Source organism: Falco biarmicus, chromosome Z (assembly GCF_023638135.1).
Source record: "Falco biarmicus isolate bFalBia1 chromosome Z, bFalBia1.pri, whole genome shotgun sequence".
In the NCBI taxonomy this organism is placed as follows: Eukaryota; Metazoa; Chordata; class Aves; order Falconiformes; family Falconidae; genus Falco; species Falco biarmicus.
This window is the reverse complement of record NC_079311.1, coordinates 143,063-161,851: the sequence shown is the minus strand read 5'-3', so window position 1 is coordinate 161,851 and position 18,789 is coordinate 143,063. Positions and strand designations below refer to the sequence as shown.

The 18,789-nt window shown below is 51.8% G+C and overlaps 2 protein-coding genes across 2 annotated transcripts; both read left to right on the top strand.

Moving 5' to 3' along the window:
- Window positions 1-357: 357 nt before the first annotated feature.
- LOC130142676 (acrosin-like) lies at window positions 358-3,796 on the top strand. Its single transcript, XM_056324984.1, has 5 exons — window positions 358-368; window positions 1,743-1,943; window positions 2,283-2,566; window positions 2,845-2,984; window positions 3,443-3,796. Exons 1-5 carry the CDS (start codon window positions 358-360, stop codon window positions 3,794-3,796), a joined length of 990 nt encoding a protein of 329 aa, XP_056180959.1.
- Window positions 3,797-9,996: 6,200 nt separating this feature from the next.
- On the top strand, window positions 9,997-18,783 carry LOC130142675 (acrosin-like). Its single transcript, XM_056324983.1, has 5 exons — window positions 9,997-10,009; window positions 16,738-16,936; window positions 17,276-17,541; window positions 17,832-17,977; window positions 18,436-18,783. Exons 1-5 carry the CDS (start codon window positions 9,997-9,999, stop codon window positions 18,781-18,783), a joined length of 972 nt encoding a protein of 323 aa, XP_056180958.1.
- Window positions 18,784-18,789: the final 6 nt, after the last annotated feature.

Sequence of the window (18,789 nt, the reverse complement as noted above, 5' to 3'; positions counted from 1 at the left end):
CAGTTAACTCATTTCTCGCCAGACAGAACGTTCTCAAATCTCTTGCAGCAAGATCATTCCTTTTGTTAAAAGTCCATTTGATCAGCAAATTACCCTTAGTTACTTATTACAGGCAGAACATAAGACCCTCCAAATCAAGTTTCCTCTCACAGGCCTTGATGACATGGGCAACTGCCATTGCCAGGGGGACAGAGGCCCCAGTCCCCTGTGGGGCCATTCAGCCCTGCTGCAGCCCTGGGCCATCTCCACTGCAAGTTGCCCTACACTGTACCTGCTGGTAACACTTTACACTCTGGCGGTTGGCCAAACTGTTGATACAAGAATCGCCAATTCTGATGGTAAAATTGGTGGGCTAACATGACCTGCAGGTGGGCCTCAGGAACAGGCACCGACAGAGCCACAGAACCTGGAGAATCAACTCCAGCATTGCCATCGATTGCAGAACCGCGTAGGGAAGTGTGGCTGTAACATGCATAACATAGAATGGAGAACGGCGTTTCCAAATCCCTTCCCGAACTACAGTCAAAATTGCCAAAAAGCTTAGGATGGGTGATACGGCCATGGACAGCCAGCTCCAACTGGGAAAGGAGGGCTGCCACACAGGCTGAATCAGTAATGAGATTAACAGGGCCTGGGAAATAAAGAAATGCCAAGGCCGCAGCCCGCAACGCCATGACTTGCGATGATCCTTCCTGATGCACAATTTGGGAAGGCCATTGCCCATTTTTTTCCAAGCCACTGCGGCTTTTCCCACTTTTCCAGACCCATCTGTAAATACCGTATCACCTTTGATTGGTGGTCTCCAACTCAGTTGCCGTGGCTGCAAAGTTAGATCTACAGTCATTGCCCAAAGTGGATGAGGTGGATGATGGTACTGAACTTGCCCTTGAAAATTGCCAAGAGCCACTTGAAGGGCAGTAGAGTCTGACAGCGCCCATTCAGCGCAAAATTGTTGTACAGGGGCTATCACAACATGTGGAACACCTCCAGTCCACTCTAAATATCTTTTGGGGATTTTTACGATCAATTCAGTAACAAGTTCGTACCATCAAACCAGCAGATTTCATAGACTGCAAAGGCAAAGTGATCCCAGCTTCTGCCTCCACTCCTGCTTGGAACCCCTCCTATTGCCTCCCCTCCCTACCCTCACCCCCCCGCCCCACCCCCCCTGCCCCACCCCCCCCCACCCCCCCCCCGACACCACCACGCCCAGCACCCGGAACCAGGCACTCTGTGACATCAGTCCCACGTCCAAGGGAACCCCGGGCAACGGGAATCCTGCGGGCAGTCCGTCGGCAGCCGTACTGGTGGCGACAAGCCCTCGTCCTTGCAGCTGCCACATGTCGCTGGCAGCGATGGATTTTCTGCGTCTCCTCGTTGTCCTGCTGGCCGTGTGCTGTCCTGTGCACGGCACATGGGACAGCTGTGGGTAAGTGGCCCGAGGCTCTGGGAGGGAGTTGGGCAAGCCTTGTGGGCTTCACTGGAGGGGGCCTGCTTGTCCCCCGTGGCCACCCCCCAGGTTCCTGAAAGCCATGTGGGAGGCTCAGTGCCTTGACAGCAGCCAGGCCGCCGGCACAACTGGTCTGCGGGCTGAAGCAGAAAGCGGGGCGAGGGGAGCGGGTTTTGGCCCCACGGGTTTCCTCGGCCCGTCTGGCCATGCCTTGTGGGGAGGGAAGACGGCTGGCCTTCAGCCGCAACGGCGCAAGCCACCCAGCAGCACAGTAAGGAGTTTCTGGTTACAGAGGGAGCTGCGGGCTTCGTCCCATGGCTTTGCACTACGGCATGTCGCGCGTCGTGGGTGGCACAGATGCCCTGCCGGGGGCCTGGCCCTGGATCGTCAGCATCCAGGCTCTCGTGGAAGGAGGCACGGCGCACATCTGCGGGGGCTCCCTCATCAGCCCACAGTGGGTCCTCACAGCAGCCCACTGCTTCATCGAGGTCAGGTAAGGAGGACCAGGGCTCGGGGCTAGCCCCACAACACTAGCAGGTGCCCTGAGCGCAGCGGCACGTGCTACTGCCGTCCCCTTGCCCTGCAGGACGCCCAGTGCCTGGGCACTCCGGAGCCCCGCCGAGAGGCTGCTCAGGAGAAGGCTGGGCTCGTGCCACTGCTTCCCAGCAGCCTGCCGCTCAACGCTGCTTGAGCCCAAGGCACGCGAGGGCAGTCGCAGCCTCCCTAGCGCTGCTTGCCTCTCTCCCTCGTCGAGCAGAAGGCAGGGCAAGTGCCGGGCTGCTGCAGCACGTGGCTGCGCTCCCTCTGAGCCCTCTCTCCATCTGCCTTCCAGGGACATCACCGTCTTGCGCGTGGTGCTCGGTGCCACCCAGCTGACTCAGCTGGGCCCTGAGGCTCAGGTGCGCGCCGTCAGGCGGCTGCTGGTTCACCAGCACTACTGGAACGTCACGCAGAGGAACGACATTGCCTTGCTGGAGCTGGACCAGCCTGTCCAGTGCAACAGCTACGTACAGCTTGCCTGTGTGCCCGACGCCTCGCTGAGAGTCTCAGAGCTGACAGCCTGCTACGTCAGTGGCTGGGGTGCCAGGAAAGCAAGAGGTGAGTGGCCCAAACGCAGTGGCGGTGCCAGTGCAAGCTTGGCCAGCTTGGGGAAGGAGGATGCGCTTCCTGACGGCAGAGGCGAAAGCCAGTGTCAGGCTGTGGGGGCATATGCCTCTCTCTTCCAGAGAGGGGCCGGAGCCATTGACCCAGAGCAAGGCAGAAAGGCAAGAGCGGTCCAGCGCCTGTCGGCATGCAAAGCCGAGCCCCGGGGGAGCGCTTCAGCCAGACGCGGGAGGAGAACTGGCAATCAGCGGCTGGGTGTTCATTCCTTTCTGTGCTCTTCACAGCTGGAGGATCGGCATACGTGCTGCAGGAGGCCCAGGTCCACCTCATTGATGCCAGGGTCTGTAACAGCAGCGGCTGGTACAGGGGGGCCATCCACACCCACAACATGTGTGCTGGCTATCCGCAGGGCGGCATCGACACCTGCCAGGTAGGAGCGTGCTACAAGCCAAGCCCCGGCAGCACAGGCAGCCCCGCCACAACCGCCCAAACGTGCGCCATCACGGCCTTTTGCTGGCCACTCACACTCCCATGGCTGGGTCCCCACCGCTGAGGGCCTTACCCGCCCTTCCCCATGGGCAGGCCCTTGCCCAGGGCCTGCCCGCCTTGTCCCGGAGGCTTGGCACGCTGCCCAGAAGGCCCACGCGGTGCCCTTGGCAGCCCACAGCTCCACCATCCCAGCCGTCTGACACACCTTCACCACCACCGTGAAGAGCGGTGAGAGCGAGCCCTGCCTTACAGGCCCACCGCCCCCTGCCAGGCAAGCTTCTACAGAGCTTGGCTGGCCACTGAATGCAGCTCTGGCAGGTGCCGTGAGAGAGAAGGAGCCAGCCACCGGGCTGACGGTGGCCACCCAACAACCCCTTCGTCCTCTCTCCTGTGCTGCAGGGGGACAGCGGTGGGCCTCTCGTGTGCCAAGACAAGAGCGCCGACTACTTCTGGCTTGTTGGCGTGACCAGCTGGGGGACGGGCTGTGCGAGAGCAAGGAAGCCCGGAGTCTACACCTCCACCCAGCACTTCTACGACTGGATCCTGGCGCAGATGGGCCTGCGCCCAGCAGTAACCACTACTGCAAGGCCACAGCCAGTCTTCACCTACACCCCCGTTCAGAGGCCAAGGCCAAGGCCAAGGCCAAGGCCAACAGAATCGAGCCGGTTTCCACCCTGCCCGTTTCCAGTCCAGAAGCTGCTGGACTTCTTTACTCGGCTGCAGGAGCTCCTGCAGTACCTAAGGGCGAAATAGCTTGGAGCAGCACCGTGAGGAGCATGCAGGGCAGGCTGCAGCGCACGACGACCGTTTCCTGCTGGGGCAATCCCTGCTGATGAAAGGCAGCCTCAGTGACAAAGGCCTGCTCTGTCCTGCCCGCGCTGCTCACGGCAGAACTCAGCAGGCTGCCTTCTTGCAATAAAGTGTTTCCGTTGGCATGGCTAACCATGCGCCAGTGCACTGCAGTCTCCTGTGCGAGGCAAGGACTTCCAGAGCCGGCACCTGCCGAAGGAGGCAGGCTGCCAAGTCGGGCACAAAGGGTCACCGCAAAGGGCTGAAGCTCTGCCTGCTCCGAGAGAAGCATGAGGGAACAGTGGAAGGAAGGCAGGCAGGTCATAGGAGGGCTCAGGGCCTTGGGGGTGGCAGTTGGAAGCAGAGAATGCCTTGGGCTGGCTCCTGCTGGCATCCCTGTGGGCTTCTGTACGAGGCGCAAGCCAGCTTGAAAGTGGCCTCTCAGGGCCAGCTGGGCTTCAGGGGAAATCCACGAGCTGGGGCCTTTGCTCACGCCACGGAGTTCCTGGGCTTCCCCAGGCTGCTCTGCTTTCACAGCTGCACCATGTTTCCAAGCCCAAGCCTACGGCTGCAGTGGCTGCAGGGAGCGCCTTGAGCTTTGAGTGGGAGCAAAGAGGCTGCTGCTGCTGCTGCTCGGCAGTTGCCCCCCTCCCTGGCTGCCTCCTGGCTGTAGTAGCGGCCACGCTAGAGGAGCAACCGGAGGCCTGGGGCATACCAGACCCCTATGGAGAGGTGCCGCGGGGACTCGAGTGGAATGGTCGAGACTAGGGGACCAGGCCCCCCGTCCGGTGGGCTTTTTTTGAGGGCTTGAGGCTCTGCAGAGGGGTCTGGGGTGCAACGAAGGCCTCAGAAGGGGGCCTGAGTGGACTAGAGAGAGCCTAAGGCAGCCTCCGGGTAGCCAGGGGAAAGGGTGCCCAGTGCCAGGTGGCCTCCACAGCCACCAGGGACCTGGGCACAGGCACCGTCACGTGGGGAGGCAGGGAGCGTGGCATGGGCTTGTTGTGCTCATCATCTCCTTGCCCCTTTGCAGTGCCTTGATCTTGCAGCTAGCCCAGGCACTGCCCCCCACCAGCACAGGGACCCTTGCACAGCACTCCAGCTTAAGATCACTGGCACCGGCTGCCCAGAGAGGCCTCTGGAGACATTCCAGCACCACCTGCACAGGATTTTGTGCAACCTGCTCTAGCACAGCCTGCTTTTGCAGGGCGTTGGACTGGATAATCTCCAGAGGTTCCCTCCAACAACGACCATTGTGTGATTCTGGGACTCGCGGCACTTTGGCTGAGGAAGAAGAGGTCAGGACCCTCAGGCCACCCGACACCTGACTGCCTTCCCAGTGCCTGTCCAAGAAACCTGCCAGTCCTCACTAACAGAAGTTGGACCTGCACACGTGGGCTTGCACATGTGCATGAGCACTGCAGGGCAACAGCCTTCTGTCTCTTCCCCGTCCTCTACCGCAGGGCGAGCGCAGATGTTCTGCCAAGGGAGCACCAGCCTGCACAGGCCCCGCTGCTGTCGCTGTCATGCAGCGCCTCTTCTACCCCGGGCTCCCTCTACTGTGTCCCACACCACTGTGATATGGAGAAATAATGTGAAATGGGGATAATGGACATGGATTGTGATTGTATGTGTCTGCTTAAGGAATGTGGGTATGGTGACTAGTCATGGGTGCGGTGACAACCACAGTTTTGAGGAGACGCCTGCCCCTCTTCCTCTAACAAAGGGGAGACGGGGAGACGCCTGCCCCTCTTCCTCTAACAAAGGGGCTATTTAAAAGAGAATAAGAAAAGATGAGAGACATTCAAATGCTATCTAGAGGGAGGGAGTGCTAAGACTCCTTGCTGGAAAAGATTGGGTGGTCACAATCACCTGAAGAAGATCGGGTGGTCACAAGGACATGAATCACCTGAAGAAGATCGGATGGTCACAAGAACATGAATCACCTACAAACCTGCAAGACCACCACATTCCAGGAAACGGACTGATAAGCTAATTAACATACGAAGCGGGGTTTAGGTAACAAATATGTATAGGCGTTAATTGAATATTCATTTGTTCATTGTATAAATGTGAGATGGTTCGTCACTTTGGGTATGCACGCTTGTGGAGGAGCGATCCCCCGTGCATCTGCGCGCAATAAACATACCTACTTTATAACTTTCGAGTTATAGAGTCTAATTCCGCACGTCAGTTTGGCGAGCCAGGCAGGAGGATTTCTGCTCGGCTGAGGGACCAGCTGCGGAGCGGACGCTCCTAGGCGCGCCCCGGGAGATTTCCTCGGAGGAGCCTCCTCTTCTCAGCTGTTCACCCGGGAGCAGAAAAGAAACCCCTGGATCCACGGATAAAACGGTATGTTTAGTAACGGGGCGGCTGGTGAGACGCACGGAGACGTCCGGCGCGCAGCGTAGTCCCCAGGAGGAAAGGTACCTGGGGAGGGGGTTTGCTGACCAAGGGGTGGCCGCTAGCGATCTTGAGGGCAGATCGAGCAAACCCGAGGTTACTGCCATTCCTAAAAGCCCGGAGGCCTCGTGACGGAAAGCGGGGGGCGGGACGGAATAAGGCGGAATCTCACAGGAACAAGAGGGACCTCACAGCAAAAGTAAAAGGGAAACTTTTGCGTAGGGAAAAGAGGAAGCTAAAAACTTCCTTTAGGTTGTCTTAAGAATTGGGGAATTCCTGGAATGTAACAACTGAAATAGCGCTCTGTGTCTTGTTTGTTCTATGTGTTGTCTTGTTATATGTTCAAAACTCGGAGTTATGAAATGTATGTTGAAAAATATTAACATTCTGGTAATTTGTGGCAAATAGCGGAAAACTTAACACTCTGCTTAAGACCAGGAAAAATTGGTTTTTGTTTGTTGTTTGTTTTTTGGCAATTGTTCATTGAAATGCATACTTTGTGAACTGTTAGTGTTCCTAAGAGTTTGTACATAAGTGCACGGTACCGTATAACATACTGCTTGTGTGACTGCGGGCTGCCCGGAGAGTGTGAATGGTGTGATTGAGATGCGCATTTTGATTTTCCGTGTATAGCTTAATTATTTTGACTAAGTGTGAGTGCAAGAGTGCTTGAGACAGGCTTTTGAGTGCAAAACGAGTAAAAGCTCTATCCGCGTTTCCGACCTTGGGTGGCTAAGGCGGCCGGAGAAAAACAAAGTAATTAAAATTGCAAAATGGGAAATGGAAGGAGTAAGCCCTGTGAAAAATCGCCTTTGGGTTGTATATTAAAACATTGGAGTGATATCGTAGGACAGGGTGGTACCGAAAATAGAAGGAAATTGGTTAAATATTGTAATCAGTGGTGGCCTTTGTATAAATTGGAGAGCGATGCGAAATGGCCTCAGGAGGGAGGAACGTTAGATTATAACACTCTCCTGCAATTAATGTTGTTTCTGAGGACAGAGGGAAAATGGGATGAAGTATCATATGCAGACATGTTCTTTGTCCTCCAGGACAAACCTGAGTGGCAAAAGGACTGTGGATTAGTACCCCCTCGGGATCCTATGGTACTAGCACTAGAAAAGAGTGCGGGATTAACATCACCTGATCTTTGATTGTGGCTCTAGAAAGGATAGGGAAAAACTGAGACCTAAACTAGAAAGATGTTCTTGTTGAAATTTCTGTGTTTAAAAGCTCAGGTTGCGGTTCCTTCTGTGGAGCAACCAGAATGAAACACGTTGTAAGATCTAAAAACTTGTACTATGTATGTAAAACCTGAGGCATGCGTGTGTGTGTGAAGAATCAAAGACCCTGTGAAAGTGTTGAAGTATTGGGGTGAGTTTGTACAAACCCCTGTACCCCCTCGAAGGTGCGACTGAATCATGCTGGGATGCATGGCAGGATGTTTTCTGTTTGCCTGCAACGGCATGATACGTAATAACAACAGACTTAAAGCAACAAGTAGCAGATTTGCATTCAGGGTAAGAAAGAGTTAAAACAGAAGTGCTGCTGCAGAGGCAGGTTTGTGTAACCTGCAGAGCAGGAAGAGCATCTCCTGCCCCAAACCCTTCTGCTGGTGAGGAGGAGGGGTTGCTATTGCTGACAATTGAGCAGAAGGACCTGACAATGTCACCCCAATTGCTGCAGCATTTGCAGTACAACAGGACCGGTAACGGCCCTTCTAGGGCAGGGAATGGGTATGAGGTGGAATTTTAGTGAATACAAAACCAACTTACTTGTTAAACTTCAGTAAAATAAATAAATAAATAAATTTGTTACAGTTGTGGGAGCTGCTGGCCACCAGGAAAACATCCTGAAACCTTTAAAGTACAAACTAAAAAAACAAATAAGAAGGCCAAATTCACTAAAATCTTCGTTGGGATGAGATTTATTAGAACATCTAGACGTTTAAAGAAGGGGAAATGAAATTAAAAGTTAAATATGATCAAGTAATTGAAATATTGAGCTTATCTTTAATTCAACAGAAAAGAGGAAAAGAGGACCTCCCTGAAGTAAGAGAAATTTTTAACCAGGTGTATCTGAAAATAAATTCCAGGAAAGGTGAAAAATGCTTTACCTGTTACAGTAAAATGATAAGGGGGAGGCTTGCTCAGTTCAGATAAAAACAATATCCCTTGGTCAGCAAGGCTGTGGGGATATTGGCAGAAAAAGTGAAATAAAATACACTCTGTAGTAGTTCTACTAATGTAAATCTGTGTGTTTTGCCATGACAGTGACTTGTTATGGGATGTGCAGATGAAACTGCATTGACAATGAAGTACAAGGAATAAGGTTGGTCAGGTGCCTCCTACCATAGTCAAGGGCAAGACTGGGTTGGCCTCTGTGTTTGCCACCAAGAAGAATCTTGAGCTCCGCTGTTGGCTGCAACCCAGCAGGCGTTGAGCGGTGGGAACAAATGCCATGCCAGACCTTGATGTGAGGCATGGCCCACTCTGAGGCACTGATTTGGAAATTGGAAACCGCCTGGCCGACCATGAGGCCAGACGAGTAACAGAGGAGGTAGGAAAGGAGGAATTATCCTTAATACCAGATGATAAAATCCAAACTGTAAGTACAGATCAAGAGCCAAACTATTCTAAAGAAAACTTAAAGGTAATTCAGGACATGAATTATAAAATAAAATTAAGTAAGTGGACTTATTTAAGGGATGGTTGTATAGTGGTACCATCCAATTTAATATGGACCACAGCCCTATTATTAATAAGACGCATTGGGGAGCTGATACTTTATATAAAAGTCTAAATCAGAAATTGAAAGGGTGAAACTTGTATACTGTAATAAAACAGGTGACTCAGCAATGTGAAATGTGTTTACGCAATAATCCCAATACAGCAAATAAAATAAAACTAGGGAACATTAGCAGAGGGAATGTTCTAGGGCAACATTGGCAGATCGATTTCTCAGAACTTCCTAGAAAAGGGGGGTATCGATATTGGTACTAATGGATACCTTTTCAGGTTGGCCAGAAGCCTTCCCATGCAGAACTGCTTAAGCCCGGGAAGTGACCAAAATACTACTCCAAGAGATAATACCTAGGTTTGGAGTCCCAGCGGTAATGTCCTCGGATAGAGGACCACATTTTGTGTCCAGAATAGTGCAACAGATCAGCCACCATCTAGGAATAGATTGGCAATTACATACCTCATACCGACCACAATCGAGTGGCCAGGTGGAAAAGATGAATCATCTAATCAAACAACAGATTGTCAAGTTAGGCCAAGAAACAAATCTAACTTGGCCCCAGTCTTTGCCATTAGCTCTTACATGAATTCGAACTAGGCCGAGAGCAAAAGAGGGGCTTAGCCCATTTGAAATTTTATATGGACGACCCTATGGGGTACAAAAGGGGATGTCTTCACAGATTGGTGAAGAAACAATGACTTCCTATATGGTAGCACTAAACAAACAATTAATAAGAATTGAGAAGCATGTGATGGGAACACGCAGTAGGGGTCTGGATGGACCTGTTCACGATATACAACCAGGAGACTATGTATACGTTAAGTGTTTTGCAGATAAAACCCTGGAACCACAGTGGACCGGACCTTTTCAAGTCCTACTCACCACCTACACTGCAATCAAGGTTGAGGGACAGAATTCTTGGATTCACCATACCCGGATTAAGAAAGCCCCTGCAACTTCTTGGAAAGTAACCCCAGATAAAAAAGAACTGAAACTCAAATTTACTCGGACAAATGGGAACAATGTGGGTGGCAAGTAAGTGAACCTGAGCAGTTGCGGATCCACCATATGGGAAGGGCACCACAACAAACAATATAGAACAAGAGTCGGGGACTGAGCCAGTGGCCAGGCTCGCCCAACTTGTTATTAGTAAGCCCCAACTCAAACAAAGATATTTTTGATCAAAACAGATTTTAACGTTTAGATTCTTAAAATGATCAATAGTGGGTTTAAACCATTTGTGTTTTTTTGTACCCTCTCTCTTGCCTACAACCAAGAGCCTGATAATTGGCCTTGGAATCATGCTCAGAAAAAACACACTGGAATAATGGGAAAGGTGGACTCAAAGATGAAACTAGCTATGGTGGTTTTTTCTGAAAATGAGGTGTACCAAAGGAATCAATGGGATCGGGAGGATGTACACATAGTCGACCGATTATGGGGAAAATTACGAGATAAGATAAAAGTAGGATGTCAAACATATAATGAAAAGGATAACACCAAGATTTCGGGAGACGCCCAGATTAATGTCAGAAAGGTAGATAAGGAATTTACCCTTCTAAATACAACCATGTGCTTTAATTCACGGGAATGTTGGCACAATTTTACCTTAACCGAGCCCATCTTTATAATATGCCTAGGAAAGGAATCCCCAAGAACAGCTCTGACTTATAAGATCAAAATAACAATCATGCTAACCACTGTTCCTACCACCACCACAGTTACAACAACCCCATTAACACTTGATCTTAAATTAACTAAACCAGATCCAAAGATGTATACAATTGGACCATATGTAATCAGAAATACAGGTCAGCAACAAATGTTGTTTAACCCAGAATGGTCTCTTAAAAGAATAGAGTTAAAAATACAAGTCAATGTTTCTGATGTTAAGCCATCCTGTTCCCCCTTCTTACGAACCTCTTATGAGGGATGGACAACTTGGTTAAGAAAAAGGGGAAATATTTATCGAAACAGAATAGTGAGAGATGTAACTGGAATGTTGGGAACAGGACTCGGAGTATTAAATTCCATAGACTCAGAGGTGATAATGAATAAACTAGCCGCCACCATGGCCGATCTATCAAAACTACAACAACCACTAAAATCTTCATTATTAGCATTAGGGGCACACCAATGGTTGATATCGAAGGTACTCCCCAGGTGGGAACAAACATGGAAGATCATCAGCTTATCACTAAGGTGTTAGGTGGTTTACAGGACGACGTCGCCCCGGCTCTAAGTTGCATCCAAGCCCAAATGTGGATGCAATCAATAGCTGCATCCATAATAAGAGAAGGAGAGGAAGGCATATTTCCTACAGAAATTCGAAAGATGGTTTGGGACAGTGCTACGGAGGTAGAAAGAAAACTCCAGTCATGGTGGAATATGGTGAACTTTACCTATGACCCCAACACACACACCATCACAGCTTTTGTGTTAACCATACATAATGCAGTAATAATTACCATACACCCCATTGTAGCCCTTGGAATTAACCATAATGGGGTGCTCCTATACCCTTTTGAACATAGAACATGGGCCAGAAAGATAGGCGACAAGTGGCAAACAGTAGATTTAGAATCTTGTATTATGCGAGAACAGCAGGGCTTCCTCTGTGAAAGCAATACTATAATGGCTCAGGATACTTGTTTAGATACAGATCAGAAAATATGTCATTTCGAGGCCCGACCAAATGCAAACTTGAAAACAGTAATTATATATGCAGGGAAGGGATGTGCGTGTTTGAGAACTAAGTGTAACACAATAACCATAGATGGGGAGGTAAAAGAGACTGCACAGTATTCAAATTATTGTATTTGTAATTTTACTACTATCACAGGATGCGATTTTAGTTACTCAGCCCCAGTAGTGTCTCATCAATTCTTAAAATCCAATTTTACCCTATCACAGATAATAATTCCTACCCCCATAGGACTAAATATAAGCAGTATAAAAGAACTATTAAAACATGCAGATTTACAACGTATACTGGAAGAAACCAAAGAAAAGGGACATGAAACTCTTCTTATGATCCATCATGATGTAGAGGGGATCAAGAAAGTTTTAAAAAAGGTAGAACAGGATGGAAACCATAATTGGTGGGATACTCTCTTTGGCTGGTCACCCTCTGCAACAGGAATTCTTAACACTATGGTACACCCCATTGTGATCTTATTGATCAGTTTAGGAATTTCCTTAATACTAACCATTATGTTATATTTGTGGGTTTGGAGAATGTTTAAAAGAGTAACACTTATGTATGATGCTTTATATCATTCGGGAAGGCTGCTTAAGTAAAAGAATTTACTTAATTTAATAGAAAAGGGGGGATTGATATGGAGAAATAATGTGAAATGGGGATAATGGACATGGATTGTGATTGTATGTGTCTGCTTAAGGAATGTGGGTATGGTGACTAGTCATGGGTGCGGTGACAACCACAGTTTTGAGGAGACGCCTGCCCCTCTTCCTCTAACAAAGGGGAGACGGGGAGACGCCTGCCCCTCTTCCTCTAACAAAGGGGCTATTTAAAAGAGAATAAGAAAAGATGAGAGACATTCAAATGCTATCTAGAGGGAGGGAGTGCTCCTTGCTGGAAAAGATTGGGTGGTCACAATCACCTGAAGAAGATCGGGTGGTCACAAGGACATGAATCACCTGAAGAAGATCGGATGGTCACAAGAACATGAATCACCTACAAACCTGCAAGACCACCACATTCCAGGAAACGGACTGATAAGCTAATTAACATACGAAGCGGGGTTTAGGTAACAAATATGTATAGGCGTTAATTGAATATTCATTTGTTCATTGTATAAATGTGAGATGGTTCGTCACTTCGGGTATGCACGCTTGTGGAGGAGCGATCCCCCGTGCATCTGCGCGCAATAAACATACCTACTTTATAACTTTCGAGTTATAGAGTCTAATTCCGCACGTCAACTGGCCTGGTGTGATGGCAGAGCCAGTGGCACTACCCTGTTGACGCAGAAGGCTCGGACACAACTGATACGACCAATGTGATCAAGTTGGTGCCACTTTATTAAGGGATACACAGCAATTCATACTCTACAGATGCTCTTAACAGACTCACAGCCATTTATACCCCCAGCTAAAAATACACACTCTACGCAGGCTTTGGTATGGAAAAGGTGATCGGTTAAAACGACTCGTTCACACGCTTCCACCTCCCCTAGGATTGGTCCCAGTGTGGTGCCCACACGCTGCTCCCCCCTTGTGCAGGCATCCGGTTTTTCCTCACCTTTCTGTCCAGCTCTCTTATCTCTCTGGCGAGTACACAGTCTCTTTGTCTCTCTTGGCCTTGCATATGTCCTTCACAACACCTGCAGCTTGTTACAGCTGCGGCCTGCTCGGCCTGCTATTCCAACAAAGTTACGTGGTCTGCACTGCTCATAATATGTCCGTTGTCTTCCAGCCACTCCACAAATCCCCCTTTTTGTTTTTGAGCGATCCAGACCCCTTTTATCAATCTGTTCATCATTCTCATAAAGCAATTCCACACGCAGCCCATTATCACCAAAGAGATTACAATGGCAAATAACATCGTTAACCCGCGCAGAAACAAGTCTTTTAACCCTCCAGTAATTCCTAAACCCTGTAGCCAGTCCGTTAACCCGTTCTCAGCCTTGATGGCCTGTACGTTTTTTCTCAACTCTGCAAGCTGCTTATGAATAGAGTTTGAGCGATCAGTCAAATTCATACAACACGTTCCTTAGCGCTCTTCACTCTAGGCTACTCTCTACTGTTCATGCTGTTTCCTTATCTTCTAGAGGTGAGATCACATTCCTCCTTTGTTTCTGTTGCATCCTAGTTTCTTCTCATACTCCCTCAAAGTTATGAACTCTTTGCTGCAGGATCTCAGCTGCACATCGCCAAAGCAAGGCCACAACCTCACATTATCCCACTGTCTCTGTTCCGTACGATTCTACAATTACTGGGGGCCCCCTCCCCCTCCCCCCCCCCCTTTTTTTTTTTTTTTTGAACAGCTAGTACCGGGTTTTCCATGTTCTGCAGGGCCCTTGCAAACATGACGGCAACCAAGGCAATAGCAAACAAACGATACTGCCAATTGAGTGAATGGATGCCAAAAAGGCTGACATTTTCTCAGGTTTTGATAACATGTTGCTGCAATGGGGTGCCTAAAATCCGCGCAGCATGTACCATCAAAATCCTCACAGCCATGTCCTTGAGCCAACAACAAAAAGCCAATACTTGCTCTGTTTTGTATGTAATAGCGGCCAATTTGACTCACGTTCTTAACTGCCTAACAAACAAGGTGATTTAACTCTTGAATGCTTTCCCTGCTGTTACTCCGGAGAAGAGAAGAACCACTGCAATACGTTCCCGTCAGTTCCATAAATCAACTACATCATTACCTGCTTCATCCAAAGCTATATTGCGTTTAAGCGCATTATGCTTATCAACATGTTCACGTGTTGATTTATGTGGGTGTCATGGTCCCATCGTAGCCTCCTACTACGTTAGCATCTACATAAAGACAACTATCGACATTCAAAGCGCAAACAATATCAGCTTCTTTTGCATTAACATCATACAGAGGTAATCCCTTGTCCCCGATATCAAGGCTTTCAGTAAGATTCTTCATTCCCCACATACATTCACTTGTTTGCAAGTCAGGAAGGGCACACCAAGCCAGGATGTGTTCAGTTGCTGTGCTAAGGAGACCCACACATCAGTTGTTGGGTTGACTGGCGGCAGCAGCGCTCCCACGGTCCGGCACGCTAAGCTCAGGCCGCACACAGCGAGCAGGTATCCCATCGCGGACCTTCATCTGTAGAAACACAAGCATCACCTCTCCCCCAAGTTAACAATCCATGCGGTCCTGACCAATGCCTGGTATGAGGGTCTTTCCCGCGTACTAAGACACCTTGGTGCTTTTGCTGCTTGTCACCAGTTGACACAAAATATCGTACAATGGGAGGCACCGCACGGTCGACAGAGATTTTCAAAAAGTTCAAAATATAGCATGCTTTCTCGGAACGTGCCTCTGGGTCATTCCCCTCATTCCCCTTTTCTGTTTTTCAAGCAGGCGTTTAAGAGTATCATTCATGCATTCAACGATGGCTTGGCCCGCAGGGGAATGGGGAATACCAAATTGCTGGGGATCCCCCACCGGCATTGTAATGAGTTACATCTGTTGTAACACCAGCGTTGGAAAGCTTGAAGGCCTCTGCCATTAACTCCAAAACGGGGCACGGGGATACCGTTTGGACAGGCTGGACAGGCTGCAACAATGCTGCGTGCAGCAGCCTGAGAGAGACTCTTTTGGCCAAACTGTTGGTACAAGAATCGCCAATTCTGATGGTAAAATTGGTGGGCTAACACGACCTGCAGGTGGGCCTCAGGAACAGGCACCGACAGAGCCACAGAACCTGGAGCATCAACTCCAGCATTGCCATCGATTGCAGAACCGCGTAGGGAAGTGTGGCTGTAACATGCATAACATAGAATGGAGAACGGCGTTTCCAAATCCCTTCCCGAACTACAGTCAAAATTGCCAAAAAGCTTAGGATGGGTGATACGGCCATGGACAGCCAGCTCCAACTGGGAAAGGAGGGCTGCCACACAGGCTGAATCAGTAATGAGATTAACAGGGCCTGGGAAATAAAGAAATGCCAAGGCCGCAGCCCGCAACGCCATGACTTGCGATGATCCTTCCTGATGCACAATTTGGGAAGGCCATTGCCCATTTTTTTCCAAGCCACTGCGGCTTTTCCCACTTTTCCAGACCCATCTGTAAATACCGTATCACCTTTGATTGGTGGTCTCCAACTCAGTTGCCGTGGCTGCAAAGTTAGATCTACAGTCATTGCCCAAAGTGGATGAGGTGGATGATGGTACTGAACTTGCCCTTGAAAATTGCCAAGAGCCACTTGAAGGGCAGTAGAGTCTGACAGCGCCCATTCAGCGCAAAATTGTTGTACAGGGGCTATCACAACATGTGGAACACCTCCAGTCCACTCTAAATATCTTTTGGGGATTTTTACGATCAATTCAGTAACAAGTTCGTACCATCAAACCAGCAGATTTCATAGACTGCAAAGGCAAAGTGATCCCAGCTTCTGCCTCCACTCCTGCTTGGAACCCCTCCTATTGCCTCCCCTCCTATTGCCTCCCCTCCCTACCCTCACCCCCCCGCCCCACCCCCCCTGCCCCACCCCCCCCCCCCCCGACACCACCACGCCCAGCACCCGGAACCAGGCACTCTGTGACATCAGTCCCACGTCCAAGGGAACCCCGGGCAACGGGAATCCTGCGGGCAGTCCGTCGGCAGCCGTACTGGTGGCGACAAGCCCTCGTCCTTGCAGCTGCCACATGTCGCTGGCAGCGATGGATTTTCTGCGTCTCCTCGTTGTCCTGCTGGCCGTGTGCTGTCCTGTGCACGGCACATGGGACAGCTGTGGGTAAGTGGCCCGAGGCTCTGGGAGGGAGTTGGGCAAGCCTTGTGGGCTTCACTGGAGGGGGCCTGCTTGTCCCCCGTGGCCACCCCCCAGGTTCCTGAAAGCCATGTGGGAGGCTCAGTGCCTTGACAGCAGCCAGGCTGCCGGCACAACTGGTCTGCGGGCTGAAGCAGAAAGCGGGGCGAGGGGAGCGGGTTTTGGCCCCACGGGTTTCCTCGGCCCGTCTGGCCATGCCTTGTGGGGAGGGAAGACGGCTGGCCTTCAGCCGCAACGGCGCAAGCCATCCAGCAGCACAGTAAGGAGTTTCTGGTTACAGAGGGAGCTGCGGGCTTCGTCCCATGGCTTTGCACTACGGCATGTCGCGCGTCGTGGGTGGCACAGATGCCCTGCCGGGGGCCTGGCCCTGGATCGTCAGCATCCAGGCTCTCGTGGAAGGAGGCACGGCGCACATCTGCGGGGGCTCCCTCATCAGCCCACAGTGGGTCCTCACAGCAGCCCACTGCTTCATCGAGGTCAGGTAAGGAGGACCAGGGCTCGGGGCTAGCCCCACAACACTAGCAGGTGCCCTGAGCGCAGCGGCACGTGCTACTGCCGTCCCCTTGCCCTGCAGGACGCCCAGTGCCTGGGCACTCCGGAGCCCCGCCGAGGGGCTGCTCAGGAGAAGGCTGGGCTCGTGCCACTGCTTCCCAGCAGCCTGCCGCTCAACGCTGCTTGAGCCCAAGGCACGCGAGGGCAGTCGCAGCCTCCCTAGCGCTGCTTGCCTCTCTCCCTCGTCGAGCAGAAGGCAGGGCAAGTGCCGGGCTGCTGCAGCACGTGGCTGCGCTCCCTCTGAGCCCTCTCTCCATCTGCCTTCCAGGGACATCACCGTCTTGCGCGTGGTGCTCGGTGCCACCCAGCTGACTCAGCTGGGCCCTGAGGCTCAGGTGCGTGCCGTCAGGCGGCTGCTGGTTCACCAGCACTACTGGAACGTCACGCAGAGGAACGACATTGCCTTGCTGGAGCTGGACCAGCCTGTCCAGTGCAACAGCTACGTACAGCTTGCCTGTGTGCCCGACGCCTCGCTGAGAGTCTCAGAGCTGACAGCCTGCTACGTCAGTGGCTGGGGTGCCAGGAAAGCAAGAGGTGAGTGGCCCAAACGCAGTGGCGGTGCCAGTGCAAGCTTGGCCAGCTTGGGGAAGGAGGATGCGCTTCCTGACGGCAGAGGCGAAAGCCAGTGTCAGGCTGTGGGGGCATATGCCTCTCTCTTCCAGAGAGGGGCCGGAGCCATTGACCCAGAGCAAGGCAGAAAGGCAAGAGCGGTCCAGCGCCTGTCGGCATGCAAAGCCGAGCCCCGGGGGAGCGCTTCAGCCAGACGCGGGAGGAGAACTGACAATCAGCGGCTGGGTGTTCATTCCTTTCTGTGCTCTTCACAGCTGGAGGATCGGCATACGTGCTGCAGGAGGCCCAGGTCCACCTCATTGATGCCAGGGTCTGTAACAGCAGCGGCTGGTACAGGGGGGCCATCCACACCCACAACATGTGTGCTGGCTATCCGCAGGGCGGCATCGACACCTGCCAGGTAGGAGCGTGCTACAAGCCAAGCCCCGGCAGCACAGGCAGCCCCGCCACAACCGCCCAAACGTGCGCCATCACGGCCTTTTGCTGGCCACTCACACTCCCATGGCTGGGTCCCCACCGCTGAGGGCCTTACCCGCCCTTCCCCATGGGCAGGCCCTTGCCCAGGGCCTGCCCGCCTTGTCCCGGAGGCTTGGCACGCTGCCCAGAAGGCCCACGCGGTGCCCTTGGCAGCCCACAGCTCCACCATCCCAGCCGTCTGACACACCTTCACCACCACCGTGAAGAGCGGTGAGAGCGAGCCCTGCCTTACAGGCCCACCGCCCCCTGCCAGGCAAGCTTCTACAGAGCTTGGCTGGCCACTGAATGCAGCTCTGGCAGGTGCCGTGAGAGAGAAGGAGCCAGCCACCGGGCTGACGGTGGCCACCCAACAACCCCTTCGTCCTCTCTCCTGTGCTGCAGGGGGACAGCGGTGGGCCTCTCGTGTGCCAAGACAAGAGCGCCGACTACTTCTGGCTTGTTGGCGTGACCAGCTGGGGGACGGGCTGTGCGAGAGCAAGGAAGCCCGGAGTCTACACCTCCACCCAGCACTTCTACGACTGGATCCTGGCGCAGATGGGCCTGCGCCCAGCAGTAACCACTACTGCAAGGCCACAGCCAGTCTTCACCTACACCCCCGTTCAGAGGCCAAGGCCAAGGCCAAGGCCAACAGAATCGAGCCGGTTTCCACCCTGCCCGTTTCCAGTCCAGAAGCTGCTGGACTTCTTTACTCGGCTGCAGGAGCTCCTGCAGTACCTAAGGGCGAAATAGCTTGGA

Excerpts from the sequence above, each read along its gene's own strand:
- LOC130142675 (XM_056324983.1), top strand. Across the intron at positions 16,937-17,275 it reads CACTGCTTCATCGAGGTCAG|GGACATCACCGTCTTGCGCG; the intron begins GTAAGGAGGACC and ends TCTGCCTTCCAG. Across the intron at positions 17,978-18,435 it reads GCGGCATCGACACCTGCCAG|GGGGACAGCGGTGGGCCTCT; the intron begins GTAGGAGCGTGC and ends CCTGTGCTGCAG.
- LOC130142676 (XM_056324984.1), top strand. Across the intron at positions 1,944-2,282 it reads CACTGCTTCATCGAGGTCAG|GGACATCACCGTCTTGCGCG; the intron begins GTAAGGAGGACC and ends TCTGCCTTCCAG. Across the intron at positions 2,985-3,442 it reads GCGGCATCGACACCTGCCAG|GGGGACAGCGGTGGGCCTCT; the intron begins GTAGGAGCGTGC and ends CCTGTGCTGCAG.